This window comes from Rhopalosiphum maidis, chromosome 1, assembly GCF_003676215.2.
Source record: "Rhopalosiphum maidis isolate BTI-1 chromosome 1, ASM367621v3, whole genome shotgun sequence".
NCBI classification, from domain to species: Eukaryota; Metazoa; Arthropoda; class Insecta; order Hemiptera; family Aphididae; genus Rhopalosiphum; species Rhopalosiphum maidis.
In genome coordinates this window covers 63,204,288-63,230,836 of record NC_040877.1, presented here as the reverse complement: position 1 = coordinate 63,230,836, position 26,549 = coordinate 63,204,288, and the positions used below count along the sequence as shown (strand labels likewise).

Here is a 26,549-nt window from a genome sequence, read left to right as displayed (position 1 = left end):
CTAACCCACACGCAACATAGCAAATTTTACGTTCACAAAAATGACTATAACCATATTAATTTCTCAAATTAGAATGAAGTGATCTATTATAGAATTTAAAGTTAAGAACATTATCTAGGGCATCTCATAGGCGTTTTATTATATTTTTATTTTAAAGCGAGTTAAGAGTTTTTTAAGATGTATAAAAAATTTACAATTTTAAAATACTCATACTCAATACTCGCTTTAAAATAAAAATATAATAAAACGCCTAGATAATGTTCTTAACTTTAAATTCTATAATAGGTCACTTTACTCTAATTTGAGAAATTAATATAGTTATAGTAATTTTTGTGAACTTAAAATTTGCTATGTTGCGTGTGGGTTAGAGAGAGATAACAAATACTACGCTGGCATCCTCTTAATATTAGAGTAAATTTACCTATTATCAAATTTAAAGATAAGAATATTATCTAGACAATGACTTATGCTTTTAATGATATTATTATTTTAAAGTGAGTTTTCACCTATGTAAAATATTATAACTTTAAAATGTTTATAACTCACTTTAAAATGATAATATCAATAAAATCTTATGTCATTGTCTAGATAATATTCTTACCTTTAAATTTGATAATAGATAAATTTAAATCATATTTTTAATTGTTCTGTTCATAATTCATTATGTGCCCACAGGTACCTTCTGTTCTATCTATAGCAAAAGAAAGAACAGTGTGCCGTGGCTCACTACATTTTTGCACGCCATACTGGAACCTATGTTGATGGCAGGTTGTCGATTGTCGAAAGGCGACGCGTAGAATCATCGTGATCACGTTGGAAAGTGTATACTTGTATATATTAATATGATCAGTGTCGTTATAACAATATATAATGTTGTATGTGTATAACTATGAAAAAACCAATTCCTTCTCTCATGTACTGCGGTTGCCGGAGTATATATATTGTAATTGTTTGGCCTGGTAACTTGTAATCTATGATAAATAAAATTGGTAATTACTTATATGTAAAAATTCATTTGATATTTATGGACTGAAACGGGATCACGACGTTGAGTCGACAAGATATCAGGCCGACAGTGTACCTACAATTCTAAATGTAAAATGATATGTATTAATGTTTAAAAATTAAAAATGTATTATTAATAATTACAAGTTATTATTCATATTTCATATTATTAATATAATTATCTAACAAATAGTCGTTTTAATAATTAAAAATTAAAAAAAAATAATAATTATATTTAGTTTTATATTACTTATCAGCCCACCCTCGTATAAGGTATAGGTATCTTTTAGAATTTCAACTTTAAAAATGAAGATATTATAAATTGTTTACTAAAAAATACTTATAGACTATAGTTAGTAAATTGTCGTGATGTTGACGAATTTTATAAAAATCTTAATTTCAAATTTTAAATATTTTAACATCACACACACACACGCACTTATACACATATTATTGTAAAATATTTATAATAAATTTCATACACATTATGTACAGTGATGACAGTGTGTGTGATGTACTGATGTGTGTCTATGCATGTATTAAATATTTTTTTTTACATTCTTATAATAAATTTATTAAATATATTTGTATGCTTATACCTTAACGTCAGGGTAAATTTTTCAGCCGGAGAAATAGCTAGCCTTCCACATATTTGTATCTAGGTTTAAAAGTGGCTTTCAAGTATGAGGGCAATAGCGCATTAAATACAGAAACGTCCATACAGAAAAAATTTAAAAAATCTTATCAGGATCACTTTTGAATCCTTCAAAACTTAAATTAAATACACACTGAGGGTTTTTATTTAAATCATCAAGTTGAAAAATATTACGTGATAAAATAACGCTCAGATTCTGTGGCCTGTAACTGCGGTTATATGGGGGTGTCTTCGTACAAAGAAAAAAATAAAATATTATAATATCATATTATTTATTGATAATAAATACGCATCTTGAAACTACGAATTTATAACTGTATAAAAGAATCGACACTACATCCAATTAGAATTTGAGGGGATAGTTACTAAAACAATTAAGATTTTAAATTTAAATGCTAAGTATAATTTAAAATATAACGTGGCCATTTACGTGAGAGACAACGGATAGGTTTGTCAGGTAATGTGCGAGCAGATAGTTTAGATATGAGGGGGTTTAAGTGATTAAAACAGTTATTATGAAATTTATTGTAGTAATAGGAAGCAAGTGTGGATAATGTTGGTATGCTAAAATCATTATGAACAACGTTAAAATATTTTATTTTTATAACAAAAAAATACTTTACATCCAACCATATAACTTGGATATCATATTTCATATTATTAGGTCTATAAAACTATACAATAATATGCGTCATAAGTATACAAGAACAGAACTTTTATCATAAGAAACCAAATGTTATTTAAAACAAAAATATTAAGTTTTACACTAATGTACGCTTACTACAACTGAGAATACAATAATTTGTCAAATCATACAATTATATAAGTCCATAGTTATTGTGGTATCTATGAAGATATAATTATATGAGAAATGACATATTATAATTGCGTAATAGCTGAACGCTGAACAATCTATTGTATGATATTATTGACCATCGTTTTCTGCAAGAGAAATGGTACCCATATCGTTTGGTACTGATGTTATTTTTAAATGTCTATAGTACTCTTCCATGTTGGTATAATTGTTATTTATTAGTTATTTCATTGAACTTCCGTTTCGTTTTTTATGACAAATTGTAATGATAGTATACGTTATGTAATTAATATTGTGAGATATACGTCTATGCCCCTAAATTGCCTATACACGATGCCGTCTAAAAAACATGAATATTCATAAGCCCAACAAACAAAACACGGTATTAAATTGTCAACAATAAAAGTATTGAACAAAGGATGTTATGTAAGTCGATTAATATCATATACGTTACAGATTGTTGATAACTAATAAATTATTATTACTTATACAATAAAAATTAATATGTTATGCGTTATATATATTGCATTTATAATACTATTACAGTTTACAGGATAATAAATAATGATATCTTATACTAATTAATAATCAATATTATGATTGATGACTTAATAAGTTTGATTAATGAATCGATACTATCCTTATGTGTAAATAAAGAACATTATTTTAGCGTTTCATATATTTTTATTAATATTCGTAGGTACTTCATTTTTAATAAATTATTTATATATACAGGTAAAATTTATTTTACATGAAAATGCATTTAAAAAAATAGATTCATCTTCAATAATTTTACTGAATTTTATAACTGCATTATAATTAATAATTTATAATGAGAGACTAAATTTATTTGAGGTTTAATGAAACGACATTTATACATCAATATGTAATTATTTTTATTTTTATATCCGTTTATTTTCTATTTATTAAATTTTTATTGTAATCAATTAATTTAGTTTTAACTTTCACTATATTCATATCATATATGTATAAGCATTGCGTATCAAACCGTTGGGAATTGAAATATGAATTTACTTTGCGTGGTATTTTCTTCAAAACCTATGTACTGCAATACGCGATTAACCGTTTAAAATAGTTATACAAATCGATTTTCCGACATGATACAATCAAGCCAGAAGTTATGGGATGCACCGTATATAATATTATACAGTCGCTCGTCGCTGTCGGTTTAACATAATATAATTCACGCAGATGATTTTCACGATTTACTGTTTACGGAGTAACGGTAGAGATAATGACGGTCTCGTGTATATACTATATATATATTTAAATATATATGTGTGTACATACATAATATATATAAATCGAGAATGATTGAGTATAATATGTAAGGAGGTCGAGCGTGAAAAACCCACAAACGAGTCTCATTATAATATACAACGTACGTCATTTTGTGTATTTACTATTTTGTACTACATTATTATTTCTATTGCCCGTATGACCATAAGTCATAACAATATATATATATATGTAAATATATAGTTTTAAATATATATCTCAACAGGAGAGGCGTTGTGTCGTAAAATCTTATCGCCAAGTGTCCGACATATATGTATATGGTATAAAATATAAATAACTGAGTTTTATCTATTTAATTATACTTTTAACGGATATAAAATGTACTCATTTTGTATACATTTGTGCTATCTATTATATCAACGGTTCTCAAACTTTTTTTATTCAAGTCTAATTGAATAAAAGATAATTTTTTTTACACTTACACTGAATAATACGAAAATAAAATATGTACAAATTAATTTTATAGTTAATTTAGTTTATTATTTTTATACCTAAATATATCATATGTACAACAAAAGAAATAACAGTAATTTATTTTAATTTGAATATTACGAACAAATGCGAGAATGTGAGATGTAATATTGAAATGTTGTTTCAATTAGTGTTTCGTCTTTAAGAAACATTTTTTGAAAGTATAAGTTAAACTAAATCAAAAATTCATAAAAGTAGTGATTAGTCTAAAAAATTGCTTTCAGTAAGTGTATATAATATGACCTGGTATTTTTCTTTGTTTTCACTATACCTTTATATGTTATAATTACGATGCATCGTAAAATATCACGTAGTACCTATCTCTTGTCACATAAATTTTTTTTATTATTACTAAAAAAATTATGTTTTGAATTTGTATATAACAAATATAATGAGTAACGAGTTTAAAAGATTACATGACTTAACTGATCAAATTAAGAGGATATTGAATTCCACGTTCTGTGACACTAACTCGACAACTATTTTATGAGAATACTAAAAATCTAAATATGAAATTATAGAAATTGTATTTAAAAAAGACAGAAAATTGTTAGAATTCGTCAAATTATAAAAGTATACAACTCAATTATAAATAAAGCATAAGCTCATATTTAGTATGTTTATCCAATAATAATGATAGTTTTATTTTTCGCATTGATGTTTGAAATGCAACGTAAACTATAATAATATATTTTGTAACTGTAAAAATAATTTATGTGTAATAAATGCACACAATCAATTAATTCGAACTTCGAAGTGTAAAATTACAATATACGCGTATTACTAATACTTTCGCTAAAATATTCGAAATAATTATTTATTAATTGTAAGGTTGCTATATTTAACGAACTATTGAGTTTCATATTACAATTTTTAAAGCCATTGAATAATATATGATACAAACTATTTCTTAATTAATCCGTGTGAAATAATTGACTATCCACTTTCCCACTGTAAATATATGCAAGATCGATAATTTAAATGTTCACAGCAATTTGATCAAAAACAATTCATCCGATCGAAGTTATCATAATGTAATAAAATATCTTAATTTATTATGCGAAATTGAATTATCATCACGGATACTTGTAAATACTGACAAATTGTCAATACCATTTAGATTTAACACGACAAATTAGAGAAAAACAGATTACTCCTATAGTTTTCAGCATTAATATTGTTTTTTCAATTAATCATCATTCAATGATTTATAGTTATTTAATATGTTTCTGAGTAGGTAATCAGTAATAATATTTTATACTGTTACCATCTGGGTTTTAATTATTACTGATGCGTTGATTGGTTACATTTGAGTTCCAGGGTTTGGCTCGATAAAAATTCTGTCCACGTATACTTACACAACATAATATTATCGAACCCTTATTGTAATCTTTTTTATTTAACTTATATTATGCAAAAACTTTATTTGGCTGAACATACTTGTTGAATCGTATTTGATTTATACTTAACAGACAATACGCGTGGTTGTAGATATTTGCTGCATTACTCGCATCTGAAAACAATACAAAAATCATCATTTAAGTGTATTATATTGTGATAAAAAAAGAACGAACTCCCAAGGTTATTTAATCTGTTGGCCGTCATTATTTGTTTCGACTGTATCAAAACATTGAGTATTATAATTCATAACAATCAAAGCATAATAATTCCAAACGTGGAACATGTTAAATGTTAAATAATTATTACATATACATTATCTAATTATTGGTCATATACATACCTCTTACTACGTATTGAATAAAAATGATAGGTAATTGAAGTTAATTAAATTAAAACAAATAAATTCCTAGGAAAATAGTATAATAAATGTGTAAAATTTTGAATAAATTATTGAAATTATGGAAATTTAATTCGCAGAAAATCTTTAATCATAATCTATGTGTGGTTATAAAGATAAACGATGGGTAACCATTCCGTACTGGTAAATAATTAAAACATAAAAAGTTAAGTTATAAATATTTGGATATTTTTTTTCTCAGACGTTTCCACGAACTGTACAAACATGCCACTGATATAAGTTATGCATCATGATAATGTATAACTGTAACGGGATCGTTGAATTTATTTTATAAATATAAGATAATTCAGTAAGAAGTTTTAAAACGTTTGGAATCATAATTTATTTATAGCCAAGAAGCTTTAGAACACTTAGATCAAATAATAAGTTCTTACTGATATATTTTATGATTACACAATCTTAATTATTTATTATTTAACTTAGCCTCGATTGGATAGTATATATATATTATAATATATTGTACGAATGACTTACGAGTATTATAATAGTAATCCGTAGTTTCTTAGTGTACGAAATACTACGGATGGCGCGGTATAGGCCCAAAATTAATGAACTTGACACGATGTGTTTTGTATAAATAACGTTAAGTATATATTGTATTAAATGTATACAGTGTACACGCGGATGACTATTATATATTTAGTGAGCATTATTCCTTATTAGTTGTTACATATAACATATTTACGTATACTTTGTAACGTTATATCATACATCCGTGATTTGTTCTACAATGATGACACAGGTGATGATTTGGTCTCTTTTGAGGCATATTAACAAACGTTGTATATCTGTAAACCTGTGCTAGTATGTAACTAAATGTTTGTACATTGATGCGTATCTATTCTATAGATAGAATTCGTGAGTGTCATGACAGTTCATCTTCTTTGTCGGATTTTTTGTTCAAACAAAACGCTGTAGAAGTGTCAAATAACACATATAGATACTTAAAAAAATTAGTTTGTCATACTTAAAAAAATTTATACTACACTATAATATTATTATACAGAATGATTTATAAACAATGATCATTTCATTTTCTTTTTAATAATGCAGTTATACAAAATCTGATTTTTAGAATTTCTAAACATACATTAATATCATATTTTTGAATACTTGAGATTTTTTTGTTAACTTAAGAAGTGTTCTGTGGTATCAGCATACTTCTATTTTTCAAATGAAAACCACTTATTTTCTATTTTAAACTTTTCAGCAGATAGTTTAAATATTTTAAAAATGGTTTTATTAAATTACAAAATATATGAATATTATTAGATCATTAATATATAATGTGGAAAGAGAGGGGTATTTTTATTTGAAAAAACAGAAGTTTGGATTATCACAGGAGACAGGACACTCCTTAAGTGGTACAAAAAAATATTATGTATTCGAGAATATTGTCTAAGTACATTATATAAAAATTACGAAAATGAGGTTTTGAATAACTATTAACTGCATTATTAAAGAAAGAATTAGTAATGAATATGCTTGGTGAATCACCACGCTTGTATACTATATTATATATAATATGCTTATCGATGAATATTAAGTTTGCGTCGAAGTGATTACCTGCAAGTTACAATTTTCTTATTAAAGTATAACGTTGTATATTATTATAATATTATCGGTAATTGTTAACGAGTTTAAATATGTACCAAATCAATTTTTGGACACCCATAAAATATATGCGAATTTTCGATTCTAGATCATTAGATGGACAAACAACAGATTTCGTTCATTTTAAAACAATACACTATTTCGCATTGTTTGCGCGTACCTTGAAATCGGTGAATTGAAATTGTTGACCTTAAAGGGCTGTCCTGTACAAATTACGCATCAATAAGAGCCAATAAACCTTATTACAATAGTATTGGAGAGGGACTTGTAAAACACTGGAAAACCGGGGAAAAACACTAACCTCCATTTCGCTCAATGTCATTGTATACAAACGTTCTGAGTATAAAACTCAACAGCACCGTATACAGTTGTTAAATCATATTTTACATCGCTATGCATTTCAAAGTGACATACACCACATGGCTGGTAGCCACACTATTCATAAGTCAAACTGTAAGTACATACATTTTTTACTATTACAATATTTCTTTAACTGCGTTTCATAATTATATAGTCTGCACTTGTTTTATCTGGACGAGTCATACATATTGTGCGTTTGATTTGTGTATTACCTATTATAATATGCGTTTTTTCAATTGAAGTATACTTCTTTTTATAAAAGTTATACTTAATTGACGGGTTGTTTTATTATCGGGGTAGTAAACAAAAATCAATCAAAACATAGGTTCTTTAGTTCCTATGCATATTATTATTTTTTTTTGTTTTAATATTATTTGTGTTTGATGATGCAAGATGCTATAGAGAAAAGAAAAAATAGCAATCGGTAAACGCAACGATGTATTTATTTTTGACGATTTTAAATCGTTTGGATATAAATGTTATAATATAAATGCTTAACACTCAATGCAATACAATATTGTCTAAATAAATTGGACTGCAAGTATGTTGACTGATAATTCGGATGTAATTGTTTTAGATATGCGACGATAAAGCGTCTGGCGACGGTCACGGCAGTGGCGGTGGTAGTGCTGGTGGTGGCAGTGGCGGTAGTGGCGGCGGTCATGGAGGCAGTAGTGGTGGCGGTGGTAGTGGCGGCGGTCACGGAGGCGGTAGTGGTGGAGGTAGTGGCGGCGATCATGGAGGCGGTAGTGGTGGAGGTAGTGGCGGTGTCGCAATCGGAATGGGTAACATGTCTTTTGGTATGAACGGGATGTCGGGAATACAACTACCATTCCCGTTTTTCCCTCCGTTCGGATGTGACACGATATGCCAACCAATCCAATTGCAAGTATTTCAACAACAACAAGTACAAGAAGTGGTGACAAAAGCTACGCCGACGACCCAGGCGCCAAGTAAGCGATTTATAATAGTTTTATTTAGGACACTAACAAGTAGTACAATATATGTGTATCAAAAACCCACTTTATGTAAAATCGAAATTGTATGCAAACTATATGAAATTAAATATAAAAAAAAAATGTATACTGATTTTAATAGTAAATATTATCAACTTAAATCGGAAATAAATATTGTGAAAAATATTGTAACAATAAAAAAAAAATATACTTATATACTAACAGACGCGGTGTATTTCAATTTTAAATATTTAATTCGTTTCCAATGTTTATTTTCAAAATTAAATTATATTATGCTACACACGCGAGTAAAATGATAAAAATATATCCACATTTAAAATATTTGTATCATTTTTTTAATATATATTATAAAGATGTTTAGTATTTTGACATCATTCCATCTTTGAATTGTTATTTTTTATATTTTCTCCTTTCAATTTTTTATCAACTATTTCTAAGTACATCTATGAAAATTTCGTTTACACGATTTCAGCCACACACCCTCCGACGACCATGCCACCACCGAAATCTACAACACCAGTACAAAGGCCGTCACCAACGACCACGACATACACCTCGCAAACGATCATTATGTACCCTAACTGGTAAGTCAGTGTAATATTTTGTTATACCTGTATAACCTATAAGATTGTTTTGTCCCGGTTCCGTTCCCTTAAGGACCATTATCTGTGCGATTGTTGATATTATATATAATATATACATATTACATAATATACCATATACGTATTACAGTTATGACATTATCTTACGTCGATTGTTATGGTCGTAATAATATTAATAATACGATTTCAGGTGCCAAGGCTGGTGCAAATTTTTCTACCAACCACCACCGCAGCCGGTATATTATCAGCCGAACTGTCTACTATTTTCTTGGATGGGTTTAGGATCGGGGATGGCCATGGGAATGCCAACCACCGCACACTCGTGAGACTTACCACAGATTTTATCGTGTACTTGCGTATAATATTTATTATTATGATATATTTTTTTTGTTTTTATTAATATAACACAATGTCATCAATAATATTAATAATAATAAAAAAAACAATTTTAAATGATTTCGTTTTATTGTTATTTTTAATAAAATCAATTTTTTTTAATCATTTTTACACATTACTATTCACGAGAACAATCGAATGATATGAATCCTTAAATCGTAAGAGCAATTCGTATCTATATACAAAATAAATATGTTTGTATATATCAATAAATAATATTTTACTAGGTAATTATCGATTAATACTAACGAGATATTGATTATAATAATTGTATTTATTTATTGTTTTCTTAAAAAAGGACAGACGGTGAGATGTCACGTGGAAATTTTCTTAACTATAAACCAATGAAAATAAATTAACAATTATATCGTTCATAATATTGTAGTCAACACCAAATAGTCTTACTTATAAAGAATAATTATAAGTAGAATAGTTAAAAAAAAAAATAATAATAAAAATATCGAACAAACAAATTAATATCAGAACGAAGAAAAAAATAACAATATTTATTATTTTTGAAAAAGTTTTTGATTTGATTCCACAAAAAAAAAAAAAATTCAACTGCCTAAGGTACAACAATAATAAGCGAGTGAAACTTAATAGAATATTTTAAAAAATGTAGAGTATTTACACTAAACAGTTGGTTTTTTTATACATATTATTTTTGGTGCAATTAGGTAGGCTTATCTTAGTACATTCATTACGGTTCTATGTCCATCATTGAGTCATCGTTATCCAGCAGACTTGTCTCATATAAACAATACAATTTTGGCGTATACCTACTAAAAAAATCTTAGCAGGGTGTTTACGCCTATATTAGCATGTGGTGACAGAACACACCACTAGCATCGGCGGCGATAATGACAATGACTCAATGACAATCATAAAACATTATCAAACCTACTTATCTAATATCTAGTGTATATACGATTTCGTTAAAACTACACGATATTATACAAATAAATATATTTAAAAATTACAAAATTATAGTAGAATAGGTACTCATTTACACTAATAATAATTATAATAATAATAATAATAATAATAAATAAAAGGTTTGGAAACCAAACAGACCGAATCGTTACGTTAATTTAAAGAGTATATTCCAACATAAAAATTATTTGACATTTCATACCTTCAAAACGTAATTTTTCCCGATTTTTTTTACAGATATTAGTCTCTTATTATCTAGAACTATTAGTTAAACAAAATAAATCGGGTTGATCCGTTTGGTTTCTTAACCCTTCGAATAACACTATAAGTCTTATTTTAACAGGTCTCAAATGGTTCCCAATGGTTTTCGGTTCGAATATTATAATTATTGCATTATATAATATTATAAGGTATTTTTTTTATAAATGAAAAACTTTCCCAAGACTAGAGACCGTGATAGACTAGAAAAAATTGTTTACATCGTGGAACTAAGAAATTATTGACACTGTACTTAAAGATGTGACAGTCTTTCTAGTTATTTTAAACTGTTTTAGTTGAAGTTTGTTTTTCACACTAATATTAAATTTAAACAAAATAGTAAGTTGTAATAAAGAAACTATATAATCACAAAAAATATAGGACCACTCAAGTGATACAAATCAAACAATTTTTGGGATGCGTATTTAAGTCTAAAAAATTGCACATTCTTTATATTTATATATATATATAATATAGTATATGATTTTTATAATAATATATTTATATGTATAACTATTTACAAACGGTGTATACAAAACGTTATAAAAAAATTAACTATGTCATCTGTTACTCACGTAGGTAGTGGTAACATTTCGTTGACCTAATCTCTAAAATTCGTTGTTCCACGATTTTTCTTCCTTAACACTGATAGCTTCCTGTTCGTGTTCACCATCTGATTCTTGTTTTAAGGAACTGGCTTCCGATGGTGTAGATCTACCAGACTTGTCTTCGTCGTTGACATCCGACGGTTCTACTCGAATGGTCTCAGACCTTCTTCTTTCAGCGCAGCCATCGGCCGCTTGCATTACGCAAACGCCATTTATAATTACTTCGGATTGCTGCTGTTGTTGCTTCTGTTCGGATTGTAACCAATCCGGGTTCACCCATTGTGGAGCAGCTGGTTTTCTGCGAGAACTTCCGACTACGGGTACGGCCGGGATTTCTTCTCGAGGTTCCGACTCTTCCGACCGGCTATCTTCGTCATCAAAGTCAGTGTCTACTTCATGTTTCACACTCAAATCTAATCCGGACATTTGTTCATCTACAGTGGCCGAAGAGGACGACGTAAACATTGGCATGAAGGAAGACAGATCGGCGTTATGTTGTAAATATGGGTTTCCTGCGTTAAACGGTATTGGAAGGCCACCAAAACCTAGTCGATGGCTCAAGAGAATTTTAAATTGAATTGGATCGAATCCGGGACCAGTTTGTGATTGTTGTTGCTGTGAATCAGAATGAGGCGATTGTTGCTTGATCCTCATTCTATGGTTGTGGAACCAGTTTGTTATTGTCCTAGTAGCTAAGTTTAATTCCGATGCAAGAAACTCAATTGTTCCCACACTCGGATATTGATCAAGAGCAAACGCTAGTTTCAATGCTTCTTTTTGTTCATCGGAAAACAGAACCTGAAAATCATATGTATATTTATAACGACCATAATACATAATTTCAAATGTATTCACTTCACAACGGTTAGAATAATAACACTTATAATATTTATATGATTCTTACTCGTTGTTTTTTCGCGGCGGATGGAGGACTACTAGTGCCACTGTGATAAAAGTCTGAAGTGTCATTCGAAGATGTATCACTTCCATTGTCTTGTTGGCCAGATCCTCGTCTTCTTTTGTTCAACTCCCTCCGTTCACTTTTAATCGCTTGCAATCTTTCCACATTATGTTGATCAGATAGCCAAAGTTGCATCCGAATGAATGGTTCACGGCCTTTAATGCTCAGCATATGCCATGGCTTAGGCTTTGATAGCAATTCACTAACTGATCCTTGAGAGAGTCCCAGTACAGCTTCACCGAAAATCTTAAAAAACATAAACAATAAGTAAGAAGCACAATTATTAATTTTATATTTTTAATATTTACTTTTTGTCCAATATTATTAGCGAGGAGTGCTTCTTTGATTTTAGTAGTAATTGTCTGTGTGTCAAGATCTTGCGTTAGAGCAGCCATCTCATAAACTGATGGTACAACTGCTGGTGGGTGACGTGTACCCGTATTTTGGAAAGCTGCAGCCACGTGTTGCAACATAAGATTTTGCGGAATACCGTTGTTTGGTATAGGGCTTGCTTTAAGTTTATTTTCAGTGACTATCATAGATGCAAGTTGACTACCCGTGGATATTAATGAAGAAGCAGTAGATGAAGTTGCCTGGTGATGTCCACCTGGAGACTGAAGTTGAATATGATGGTTACTCGGTGATTGCAGTGAAGACGCCATATCAGAGTCTTCTGACATTGTTGTAGACGTGTTGCACATTGAGGTAAGTATATGATGATGTGGTGTTTGACGATCCACATCTCCACTAACTTTTAAGAGATCGAGAGGTGAAGGGGTCATTTTACCACCAAAAGTGTGTGTTGACTTAACTAAATTTTGATTCATAGCTATATATAAAAATAACAATATTAATAAATTGGTAAAAAAAAATCTATTTAAACAGTGCTAAATTATAATTGTATACTTACGACTTGATCCGCCATATCCTCCAGTTCGCATAAGCTTCTCTGGTGCAATTTTATATTGAGAAGCAACTAGTTTATGTACAGCTTTATCATCTTCCAAAAACATTTTCATTCGAATAAAAGGTTCTCTTCCTTTTTGAGTTAACATATGCCATGGTTTTGGTCTAGCCAAGAGATCGGACACACTTCCTTGCGAAAGACCCAATACAGATTCTCCAAATAATCTTTGACTGATTGAAAATTGACTAAGTTGCTCTTTGACTTTCCTTACAATTTCTTCAGTATTCAAATTGTTAAATTGGTCAAATTGTTGTTGAGTAATTGGTGGCAATACAGCTTTCAGAGGTCTCTGGGAAGGAGAATGATGATGTGGAGTAGCGGGCTGAGAAATTAAAGCATTTGTAATTGAAGCCATTCTTTGGAGTGGACTGACTGCAGCCGATTGACCGAAATCTTCTGGAGGTAAAATATTATTACCTAATGGTGAGCTGGCTGAGCTTCCTACAGAAGATGTACCACCTAATTTGAACAAAAATAAACATAAATATACCATGTAATATACAGTATATAATCTATACTTAGGAGACATATTGTATGTACATAGATTATATTATATATCTTTATTACACTACTTTTTTTTTTGTAATATTATATTTTAATTATTCAAATAACTCACTTTGTTCAGTTTTAGGTCGTACAAGCGAAAAAGCACTTCCGGCTTGTTTCATTGCTTCTGCTACAGTTTCAGACTCTTTGTCTGAAACCTCAGTCCCATTTACTTTAACAGCAAAATCTTTTCGTTGAACAAACGGGTAAATATCTTTTCTGTCTTTTGGTAAAGACAAGTCTTGAGCCATACCGGTTCCTTGTATGGTATTATTATTGTTATTGTTGTTGTTGTTTGACATTGCTGCAACGGCAGCTTGTTGTTGAAGAGCTAATAATCCTGACAATTGGCTCTGTGGGCAGTTTTGTAACTTTGATAATTCTCGGTGATAAGCATCTAATGCAGTTCGAATATCATCGTGGTTGCCGGTATGATTTCCGAAGAAATGAGGGAATAGCCAACTAAAAATTATTTTGATATTAATAATTACAAATTACCAATTTAAAAATCTAAATAAGAATAAGAATAATAACAACTAAACTCACCCCGCAAATGGCTGTTCACCGCTTCTCATAGAATCTTCCAAACGTTTGCCCATAATTTTGGATAGCTCTTCTTGATACAGTCGGGCCACTTGTTCTTGTGGTATATCTTCCTTTGGTCTTTGTCTGGACGGAGAAGTACTCCTCTGTACAACATTATTAAAATTAATACAGTTATATATATATATAAAAGTAAAATAAAAATTATAATTACAATTAATTGATTTGGTGAAGTGCTTTCATCATTGCTTTGAGTATCGTCTTGCTGTTGATTAGGTTTCATCATTTGACTCGCTTCATTTAATATGTGTACAATTCTTTCATCGGTGACGTCATTTTCAGTTCTTCCCAATACCGTAGGTATGCCAGAGTCTTTACCTGCAATCAATGAGTACAAGGAGTCCTTCTTTGATAAACCCTAATGACCTACACCCAACAAGTTTGCATAAAGGGATACTATTCTTAAACACTAATCCCCCTCTCGACTTTTGTCCACCCCAACTATTTAGAATTATTCCGAATTAGTTAAACCAATGGTAAAACTGTACGTTTATACATCTTGACAAAGATTTATTCCTTTTTCACATTGATAATTTCCATGGGTTCACGGTGACCCTATTGACCACAATTGTTTAAAGGGGTTCTGGTAAGTTTCGTGGTTTTAATTAGTGCCCCCAGATTACTTCATCTACTACGTAAAACAAGAACTTAATTGATTTCGGACTTTTGACCCCTCGTGTTTGCCTACTTGAATGGTCTTGATTAATGGAATTTCTCGGGGTTAAATTAACTATAATCGCTTCGGAACACCATACCTTTTTTCGGTATCAACGACTTGAGTAGCATAACCGCGTTCTCGTCACATGCCCACGCATGCATTTTCCTATAGCTATCACGTCCCTTTTCGGTCAGCTTGTCCCACGGCTTAGGTTTTGACAGCAATTCACTGACGGTCCCTTGGGAAAGTCCGAGAATATATTTGGCGAACAACCTTTGGCCCACGTTATGGATGGATAGTAGTTCACGTACGCGACGAGCTATATGCAATGTATCCAAGTTTTGGGTAGAATATTTATCCATATTATACCTAAAAATAACAATTTGATATTATTAATTATTTTATAATCATGTAAAACAATTAATTAATAACAATACTTAAGTAATAATATTAACTAATTTTAATTATGTATAATTTTGTTTACCTAAGCATTTCTTGGAGTCTAGCTTCCATAGGATCACCTTTCGGTATAAGTGATTCACCAAAACGTCCAACCATTGTACAATCACCATCTCCAAATCGATAAGGAGACCTGTGATCAAAAGGCGACTTTATCAAGTCAAAGCCTAAAGCACCAGCAGGTCCTAAAATGTTATTGTTGAGACCAACATTAAGACCACAGAGACCATTTATGAGGCCTGCGGGGATGTTGTTGTTGTTGTTGTTGTTGTTGTTCAACTGAGATGGGTTATTGTTATTGTTATGTGGAGAACTATTGTTAAGTCGTGGTGAACTGTTCGATTCACTTGTTGGTGATTTACATGGTGTTCCGGACCTACTAGCAGATCGCGTAGGTTGAACCATGATAGATGGTGAAGTAGGTGCTGGAGACGTGCTCGGAGGTGGTGTTTTGATAGATTCTAGACCAGGTGACTTTTCCTTGTCTAAAAATAATTTATAAAAAATATTTAAAGGATTTTTTTTAAATAATCATACACGTATTAACTACAAAAAAATAACAATTCTCGAGGCCTCCTCCCCCTCATTTCAAGAACACGTCTAGACTTTTCCTTACCGGTAGTTTCATGTCGGTTTGGAGAAGTATAGACTTTCTTTTGTTCATATTTATTGCATTCGAGGGATCTTCGCCAGTTGGCCACGATCTCTTCGCCGAGTATCGGGCCAAACTGTTCGACGTTTTGTAGCCCGGGAGGGGGTGGGGCCACCGGAACTGAAAAATCATCTGTAAGACAGACAGACGGCCATTTTAGCGATGCTACTTTTTTATGTGATGCTACTAATGGGATCTATTATAATATTGCAGTGTTTCACTTACTTTGAATTTCAGGCACGGGACTGCAAGACGATCTCTGTTGTTGAGGCGATGTGCCTTGTGTGTTTTCAGATTTGTTGTTGTTTGGTGACTTGTTATTACGGTCGTCTGAACATTCAACGGCCTTCAGTACACTAAAATATACATAATAAAAAAAAATCAAATAATAGTTTTTTTTTATCACCGTTATTCACGTTTATTGTGAAAAACCACTAAGCAAACGAATATTTCATTAGCGTTATGACTCATTTACTATGTAAGCCCCCCGCTGACATTAGAAATAAAGACGATTCTGTATCGATAACCATCTTTCCGTTCCATATAATTAATATCGATGACATTTTTTTCTATTCTCGCATACCAGATTTTGTTTTAATAAACTAGTTTGTATCCACATGATTTTAAAATATCGGCATTGATGTCAAAAAATATTTTAGTTGTATATTTATATTTATTTAAAAAAAAATACCACAGCATATTTCTTATTAACAAGTGGTATTTATCAGTTGAACATTTTTGAATGCATCCATAATATTAGTGATCTAAAATATCATTAAAAAACCACCATTGCCCACGTGCATACATTAATGTGTAGGAAATATTGAGATTGCGGTACAACTGGTATAAGGTATTTATCGTGTATTCGTTAGCTCAAACAGACGCTGTTTATTATGTAACGTATTAACGTAAATAATATGAAATATTATAATTTATATTATAGTACATTCTTATAATACAATGTTTCGAAAAACGTATTTTTAGTTTGTTGCATTGAATTGGAACTCACTAAAATTGAATTGGCCTGTTGAACATATTAAATTGCTAGATGCAAAAATAAATAAGAAGACTTATGGACGATTATGAAAAAAATATTCTTGGATCATAAAAAATGGTGTAATTTGGCCGGTATGCCAAAAATTAAACAATTAGTGTAAATTGAAAAAGTGCCAAAAACAGAAAATTAACGTTTTCAACTTTGAGATTCTTGTGTCTTGTAATATTTTATCCAATCGAATTCCTAAAATTTTGTCACTCACCATAGCTGTCGTTTAACTTCTTCGTAGTCTCTCTGAGCATCCAATCTAGCTTCAAGTCTCATAATGTGTTGTCTTTTGTCATGTAACTCTTCCTCAAGTCTGGCGATTTCTTTTGCTGTATGATCTTGTAGTTTACCGATACTAGATTGCAGTCTGCGTACATCCTCCACCAATTGTGAAATCTAAATAAAAAAAAAATTATTTTAATATAGAGGGTGGTAGAAATGAGTATAATAACAAACACAATCGATATCCAAGATGGCGTTTATAAGCATAAGGGGTCCTAAAAAATTATTGTTTATACAATTTGCATCAAAAACCCGTTAAGAGCGTCCCGGTTAATTACTGAAAACCGTTGTCGCCACCGATAGCCTATGGTGCATAGACACGAAACAGAACTATTTACCTTGTGTATACATAATAATAATATATAAAATGTTTATGTATATATGTTTTTTAATTATCATAAAACGTGCGCGAGTGTTCGATATCAAACTACAGTAATTACATTATTATTATTACAACAATTCCTTATTCTCTTTTTATTTTAATATTAACGGCCCGTAACGAGATACACTAAAGGGAGTCGAGTGCGCTCTGTTTTCTGAAAGGTCCCTCCTCCAGTCTGTTCCATAGTGTTAGTCATGAAGGAAAAGTTCCGCGTGCAGACAGACAGACGTTTCCGATTTTCTCTTCAACAATTATAGTCATTATTATGCGCGTCTGTATCCATCAGGATTGATTACACTTTTTTCTCTCGCCCTTTTATTTTACCACGTATACCGAGCTTAAATAATATACGCGATGGGTGTAAAAACAACATACATACGCTTTTTCCATTAAACGTATTGAAAATCCATTTTACGAACGTCCAAACCTGAACACACTGCAGCTACTATACACACTCATTGCAGGTATAACCTACATATAATAATAATATAAACCGTTCTTCGCGTACAGCATTTATTTGAGCTGAATAAAAAAAAATGTCTACATCTAAGTGTATAATAAATATATACATAAAAAAATTATGATATACTCTCGTCGAATAAATTACACGCACGAAAATTCCCCGACGCTTGTTTGCGGTCGGTATCAACGCCAATAAAGATTGGAATACAAATGTTTGTAATTAGATAGATACACACAAACACTAGTGGGTCGTCGTAGCAGTATTCATCGTTCGCAGGTTTTATGACGTTAACGAATAATAATAATAATAATACTAATAATAAAAAAAAAAAACAGATAAAAGTGTTTGTCCGATTATATATCACCACTGAAGGTAAACACACACACACACATACATATATATATATAGATATAGATATACACACAGAATACATCGTAGACAATTAAACGTTAGCAAACAACGAAACTTTATAGAGAAAAATCAAACATGGCCGCCGAAAGGATGCATCAAATGAGGCTCATTAGCCGGTATTTCGATGTATAATGTTATTATATTGAGTAATGACCGAAAGGAAAAAATAAAAATAAAACGAGAGAATCGTCGGCATCGATATATATATACAACTGCACACGCCGAAGTAGCAACCTAAAATTATTACACTGCTCACATGAATAAACATCACGCGAACGAGTAGTTATGGCGGGGGGTCCACGACGATGGCCTGATGTATATTATATACGATGGCAATAGTAGACAGTAGAAGTAGTAGTAGTAGTAGTAGTAGTAGTAGTATTAGAAGCCGTAATATAACTTTTAACTATAGTAGTAGTAAAGTAGTAGTAACTAGTAATAGTAGTTGTGGAATTATAAACGCAGAGGAAAATCGTATTAAAGCGAAACAGAAGTCGTTGTTCGGGTCAGCCCGTAATTTGTTCCAATTGACTAACCGCAATAAATCTTGGGATGTCAAAAAATCATCGGTTTCCTGTTTCCTGTGCTTTTATAACTATTTGTCTGTTAATATAATAACGTCGATATAATCCGAAAATTGTCTAAACTACAAGGTCACCTTGGCGGGTCTGCCGCATAGAAATATAATATAATATTACGACGAATACATAATGCAATGTATACATATATTGTCGGCTGCCAGTGTGATCCGATCGTATAATGTTAGATTGTAAAAACGTACATCGTACAATATATAATATTATTATAATAATATACACGCCATCAAAAATCACGACGTCGTTTGTATACAGCGTCTCTTCGTTACACACGCGCGGCGGCTGTGGGGTGTACATGCACACTCGCACACGCATAAATCTCGTCAGTGTGTTTGACCACCCTCGAAAGAAACTGATTATTTTGCATATCGATTCGTACGGATATACTCGTATAATATGCGCGCTTACAATTAATTTCGTCCGCACCCCATATGCCGATACAAAACACCCCCAAACCGATTCGCAAGGGTCGCGTGGGACATTCACAAGACTCTAATTATTTCAGAAAAAAAAATAATAATAAATGTTTGAAGCCAAGCACCGCCGCGACTCCCGCACCCGAATCCGACACGTTTGTTTGCGAGGAGGAACCGGTTATCGGAATCGACATTCGCCATCGTATAATATTATATTGTAATATACCGGTTATCGATCCCATGTGTAACGCAATAACGGTCGTCGTCGATCTATGGGATTATAATATTGTTTTGTACGGATAATAATAATAATAATAATAATAACTATAGGTACACATATAACGACGATACATAATAATAATAATAATAATAATACAAAATATTTATTATATTATACATTATCGTAATTGCTGTTACATTGCGCATTTTCGCGATATTTCAGATTTTCTATACACACACAAGCGTCGTTATTTTCCATCCATTGTTTTTTCCTCATTAAAATCTATTACGTTTTTAACGCAAACCAACACACTATTGTTACGCGCCTGTGTGTATACTGCAGGCTCGTTTGTTCGAGATCAACCGACCGTGTCCCGTTCGGATACGTATGCACACCGTCCTCCGCGAGCGCGCGCGAGAACAACGTCTGTCAAGGAAAAAGACGCGTGTAATTATTAATTCGGCATGTGTATGTGTGTACGTGCATGCGTGCGTGCGTGCGTGGGTCTGGCATACTGTTTTTCATTGATTTTGGTGAACAACACATCGTGTTCGAAGAGTAAGATAATATTATTATGTTGTATACGATAATATGGCCATCGTATTATATATAGGTTCCTATCGCGCGAGCGCCCATATGGCGAAAAAAACCCGAATTCGTGAGACCGTCGCCTGACGACGACGGGTTCCGTGTGCGGTGTTCATTAGCACCGGATGAGATCCTTTTTCTCAGGGTCTCTAGAACGCGCACCCCCGCAACCGAGTACTTGCCCGGCGACATATCGTTTTAAACCGCTGCACGTGGTGGTAGTGGTGGTGTTTTGTATACTGTGTATAATAATAATTACGCATGCAAGAGGCCGTTCTCATATAATAATATAATATGCGTATGTATGTATATTATGTTTATATGCATAATGCATGCATATGATGTACGTCGCTGAGAAAAATCGATCGACGAGGGGGTGTGAAAATCCGTTCGCATAATGTGTAACGAACGTTCCTGAGAACCACCTCCGGCACACTATGATGCTATAGTCGCCCGGCCAAATGACCATACGATCGTTTAACGGACTTGAAATATATAGGGTAAATAAATGTTGTGCCACTAAAATGACGGGAATGTTGTATGAACCAACTTTTACCATTTTTGTCACACTAAATTTGTAAGACCCTGTATATATATTATATACATTATACTATATTCTTACACTTTTTTTTGTCTATTGTCCAACAATATATGCCGCGTGCCTGTTTGATATGGTTTTTAATTTTCGGCTCCATTTTGGGATTTTGCCATTAGGATTCTCGCCGCAGTTTTAGCTCTGAATTACTTACTTACTTATTTATTTATTTTTTGTCCACCCCAGCTCTTTTCAATTCGTGTTTTTTACTTTGTTGTTATTTTTACGTGTGCGCGAAACAAAAGAAACATTTATTTATAAATATTATTAATACGACATCGGGCGATTTTAAAAGCTGTCGTTTGAAGTCGGTGCCGAGTGCTAATTTTTAATTTTCCCGAGAACATCAAAGACCGTCAGGTTTCTATGCATGCAAGGATCCGAAAGTGACAGATGTTATGTAATATCTTTCCATAAAACGGCCATTGTTCATAAAAATATACCCACAGAAAAAAAGTATATAATTTTTACGCGGTGAGCACACAAGTACACCATCAGAGAAAAATATATACGTATGTTTGATAGAGAGGTATTAGTGAATTATAATGTTTGTTCAATGTGTCCTATTACGTCTATATTATAAACTCGTACTTATGTATATATATATATATACAATTTACAGCGTATAATATATATTATTATTATATATATATATATATATATATATTGTTATACGAGTACATAATATACTGTACACCTTTTAATAATAATTGTTGTCACGCGATACAGAGCAAGAAATACAATTTGGAACGGTACCGATACCATAAAAGTAATTTAGAGGCACTAAAGGTATTTTTATCTATTTACATTTTTGTGTACGATTTTAGAAAAAAGTAACACAATATGGAAACGTATCAAAACCGCAGTCCTGCAGCAGATTGCTTGTGTAATATAACAACGAATCACGATGTATAGTATGAAAGACGGAAGCGGCTGTGGTAGGATGACAGGCGAAAAGAGCTGGCCCGTGTATATTATTGTGCATACGTTATAATATATGCATATATGTTTATTATAATAGTACACCGCGGGGGAAATAACGATCGAACGGCGTGGAAGAAAACAAAAGGCGACCATGGTGGAACACAGTTTTATTGATTATATCGACAAGTGCCGATGAAGGGATTCGGAAATCGACTGACGAACGTGTGCATGTATACATGTCGTATGTATATACGCATCTGACAAGGGCGTCGGTGGTGGTGGTAGCGGCGGTGGCGGTGTCGGAGGCATTAAGATAACGGTCGCCGGAGCCTGCAGGGCGAGTGATTAAGCCTCTCTTCCCCGTGTGGCCTCACGTCCTATCACTACCACGCGGCCGTTGCCCGCCACACACACCCCTACTTCAGGGACAGGCGTATATAAAAGGCGAAGAGCAGTGCGGCGTGGGAGAAGGCAGAGAGCGAAGGAGCGGTAGCGCCCTGACAATTAGACAGATACGGCAAGTTTAAACCCTTTTCTCTCCGTATACATATATTCATCCCTCACGCTGGTTCACACACACACACACACACACACACACACCGATCATCACACTCTCGCCGCCCGTCGAATATTTCTTCTACCCATCATCCCTATACACGGTCGTATATAAATATATATGCACATAACAGGGCCGATCAATTCGCTCTCATTCAAAATACGCCAAGTAGTTTTAGATATATATCCCTCGCCTTTTCCATCGACAACCCTCCACTACCACCGTCTTTTGCCGTACCTTTCTTCTCTGCTCACCGCCACCGCCATACCTCCTGCGCGTCTCCGCCTCGCAACTCGCAACCACTGTCAATCCTTTGCGTGCGTGTGTGTGTGTGTGTGTATATGTGTATGTGTGTATACAGAGTATGTACGTGTGTGTGCAACAAAAGCACATTCGTGACGAAATGTGGGCAAGGAAATTCGATTTTATTGTGTATTACGTCTTCCGGTTGCGAAACAGGGTGTGTGGACGATGACAACGGCGGAGGTGATAGTGGTGGTGGTGGTGGTGGTGGTGGTGAAGAAAGGGTGCCAGTTTAGAATATTTGTCAATAGCATAGTAAAATTATTATATAATATATAGGTACTGTACGAGTTGTACCTACCTATACGTACATTGTAACAGTAATAGGTATGTTTTTTTATTTTTTTATCAACCAAACACTGCTATGCCAATGATTCGTCAAGAATACAAAAATATTATAATGCACGCCATTCGATATTATATATGGTTTCGGCTGTAGTTTGTGACCTTTGAAAGCGATTTAATTGTTTTATTTTAGACGCGTATCACAATGGAAACCTTGACAGCAATGACAGGACCCATTGCGAAATAATAATTATAACCAATAATAGTAATACTAATGTAAAAACTGGTTGTAAAGAAAAAAACACGTACGTCAATAAATTGTTATAAGTTTATCCATATTATATAATATTCAATATATTATTAAGTGTTAATATTGCATGCGTATAAGAATTATACAGTTCCTAAATAAAAATAAATCAATCTTTTAATTACGAAATGAAAAGTTATTGTTTTATGTAAATATTACGAATATTATAATGTACAGATGGAAATATACATCTAAAATGTTTCGACTAAAGTTGTTGAGAAAACTTTGAAACAACTCGATCTTCCGAGTAATTCCACACTTAATAATCTCACAAATTCTTATAGTTATCATATATTATATATTGAGTGCTTATGAACGATTTTCATTAGTCAGTGATTAATTTTTTTCAAGACAACGCGTTTGAACAAGAACCGTATGTACGTCTATCATTACGTAGAGTACAAGTATAACCGTATAGGTAAGTATCTATACCCACGTCATAATCTACCGTAAAACGCTATAAAAGTTCCATCGAGAGTGTAAAAACCAACGTACGATAAATATGTACTACAACACACTTAGTAGTTTTGTCGTTGCGTTGGTACAAATAATATTATACTACACAAAGACGATTGGATTTCGTCAGTTTGTAACACACTGTATATTGTTTTTCCACACACTTATATTCTAACCGAGGGTCGTTGTATCCGACGTATATGTGCGTGTGCAAAACGAGGGGGTGGATTTCGGTAAAAAGACATTATTCAAATTTACTGCGGCGAGCATTACACACGCGCGTGCACGGTGACGTTCGGCGGAGGAGCGAATTTCGAACTCTGTATTAGGTGACCGTCAAAACCTTAAGCGAACAATATATTATTGTATAGCTTACCCACGACGAAATAATAGTATGATGCATAGCGTATAGGTAAAACGGACGATAACCAGTTTAACCAGTTCCCTCACATATAATAGTTCGATTTTTTTTCGTTCTTTATTATTATTATATTTTAATTTTTATTGTACGTCCATCACACACGACGACGTACCTATAATAAATAATGTATCATCTGCGCGTCTATAGTCTATACGATGTATTTCATAAATATAATATATACAGTCAATGCATTGATTGCCTTTACGCGCTGACCGAGTGTGACGAGTGCGCGCGAGTTTTCTGGGCACATCCGGTTTTTTCTCACATGCGCCATGTTTCGTAATATTCACGGTGTGGTGATTAATATTTATCCGATGTTTATTTTATTATATTATACATATTATGTAATACGAGTGTATAGACAGCACAGTATTTACCACGTGTAAATATATGCGATATCACTGCAATGTATACAACAATATAATCGTACGCGCGTATATACCTGCATAGATATTACTATGTATATTGTATAAATAATTATAATATATGACCGCATAACTACCGAATCTATGTGGAGCGAAATCTCGAGTAGAGTATAAATCTTGAGCTAGAACAGATTAGAAGACCGGGCCGGCGACCAGAAGATATACACCTATATTTATTATAACACTCGCATGTACGTGTATATGTACACTCTATGTAATAGTTATATTACACAGATATCTGTATAATATTGATATAGTGTCTTAAGACAAAATACGAATACATCGTACGAATTGTAAATAAAATGATTTTATTAACCGAGTATATGCATACAGCTATAGTGATATAAATTTAAAGATCCGTGTAAGTATTATCGTATTTATATTCAAGTTATACGCATGTATATGTTTAAATAGAGTCGGGATAATTTATAGTAAATTCACCGTGTACTTAATGTTTTTATCTCATTGCGTATTATACATTTACTTATATAAAAATATTACACGGACGTTTACGTACATAAAACAATATATATATATATATAGGTATAGCACAATGTGCGGTGTATGGTCTGAACATTCAGCAAAATATATTATCGATGGGATCACGCGGTCGGTACTTGGCGCACAATACACCTAATTATTGCAGTAAACACGGTTGTCTTAATGGTATATACGCATAAATTATATCGTTTTACGCATAGTATATACACAAAGGAGAAAAGAGTTCTTCACCGAAATACACGCTCACTGAAAGTTTTCGAGGCCAACAATCGCGGGGTACGAACTTCTTTATAGATAGTCGTTGAAATGTATATATAACTTCCGACACGGCGGGAAGCATCATCTACGCGTTTCTTTATTTATACGTAAAACATAAAACTTTTTCTTTTATTTTAATATAACTAATGTTATTATTCTAATTACATTTGATATGTATTTGTTTTACCATTGATATTTATTATTTTTACAATCGGAAACTACGTGAGTACGCGTAATTTTTAATTTAACATCGAGTATTATTTAAGCGAAATAGTGATACACGGTAATATCGTTATTCGGTAATCCGAGTCTAATATTATCATACGAAATAAAGTGTTATATTTCACTCGGCGGTCTAACGTCACTCTTGACGAATTATCGGTCACCGTCTTCAGACTAAAACGTAAAAAAAATCTACTGGACTATAATTATACATA

At 32.3% G+C, this 26,549-nt stretch overlaps 2 protein-coding genes across 4 annotated transcripts in view; one reads left to right on the top strand and one right to left on the bottom strand.

Annotated features, from left to right (window-relative positions):
- The first annotated feature begins 8,057 nt into the window (after positions 1-8,057).
- On the top strand, positions 8,058-10,017 carry LOC113552166 (serine, glycine and glutamine-rich protein-like). The gene is made up of 4 exons (XM_026954902.1): positions 8,058-8,151; positions 8,636-9,011; positions 9,508-9,619; positions 9,828-10,017. The coding sequence occupies exons 1-4, from the start codon at positions 8,092-8,094 to the stop codon at positions 9,961-9,963; spliced, it is 684 nt and encodes a 227-aa protein (XP_026810703.1). The 5' UTR covers positions 8,058-8,091; the 3' UTR covers positions 9,964-10,017.
- Positions 10,018-10,569: 552 nt separating this feature from the next.
- LOC113552151 (homeobox protein cut) overlaps positions 10,570-26,549 on the bottom strand; it is a 35,154-nt gene continuing 19,174 nt past the window's right edge. The window contains exons 4-15 of one of the 3 annotated variants that reach the window (XM_026954870.1): positions 17,938-18,119; positions 16,904-17,034; positions 16,643-16,810; positions 16,052-16,511; positions 15,665-15,936; positions 15,064-15,227; positions 14,853-14,995; positions 14,377-14,768; positions 13,704-14,219; positions 13,102-13,622; positions 12,737-13,039; positions 10,570-12,630 (exon numbers count right to left, since the gene is read on the bottom strand). In XM_026954870.1, the coding sequence (XP_026810671.1) occupies positions 11,833-12,630; positions 12,737-13,039; positions 13,102-13,622; positions 13,704-14,219; positions 14,377-14,768; positions 14,853-14,995; positions 15,064-15,227; positions 15,665-15,936; positions 16,052-16,511; positions 16,643-16,810; positions 16,904-17,034; positions 17,938-18,119 (4,050 nt within the window). In that variant the 3' untranslated portion in view covers positions 10,570-11,832. The remainder of the gene's footprint in view (positions 12,631-12,736; positions 13,040-13,101; positions 13,623-13,703; positions 14,220-14,376; positions 14,769-14,852; positions 14,996-15,063; positions 15,228-15,664; positions 15,937-16,051; positions 16,512-16,642; positions 16,811-16,903; positions 17,035-17,937; positions 18,120-26,549) is intronic. The other 2 variants (XM_026954879.1, XM_026954889.1) reach the window with 2 other exon arrangements.

Bases quoted from the DNA above. Each gene is read 5' to 3' on its own strand.
- LOC113552166 (XM_026954902.1), top strand. From the start codon at position 8,092: ATGCATTTCAAAGTGACATACACCACATGGCTGGTAGCCACACTATTC. The intron at 8,152-8,635 runs GTAAGTACATAC...TAATTGTTTTAG, and splicing joins CACTATTCATAAGTCAAACT to ATATGCGACGATAAAGCGTC. The intron at 9,012-9,507 runs GTAAGCGATTTA...ACACGATTTCAG, and splicing joins GCCGACGACCCAGGCGCCAA to CCACACACCCTCCGACGACC.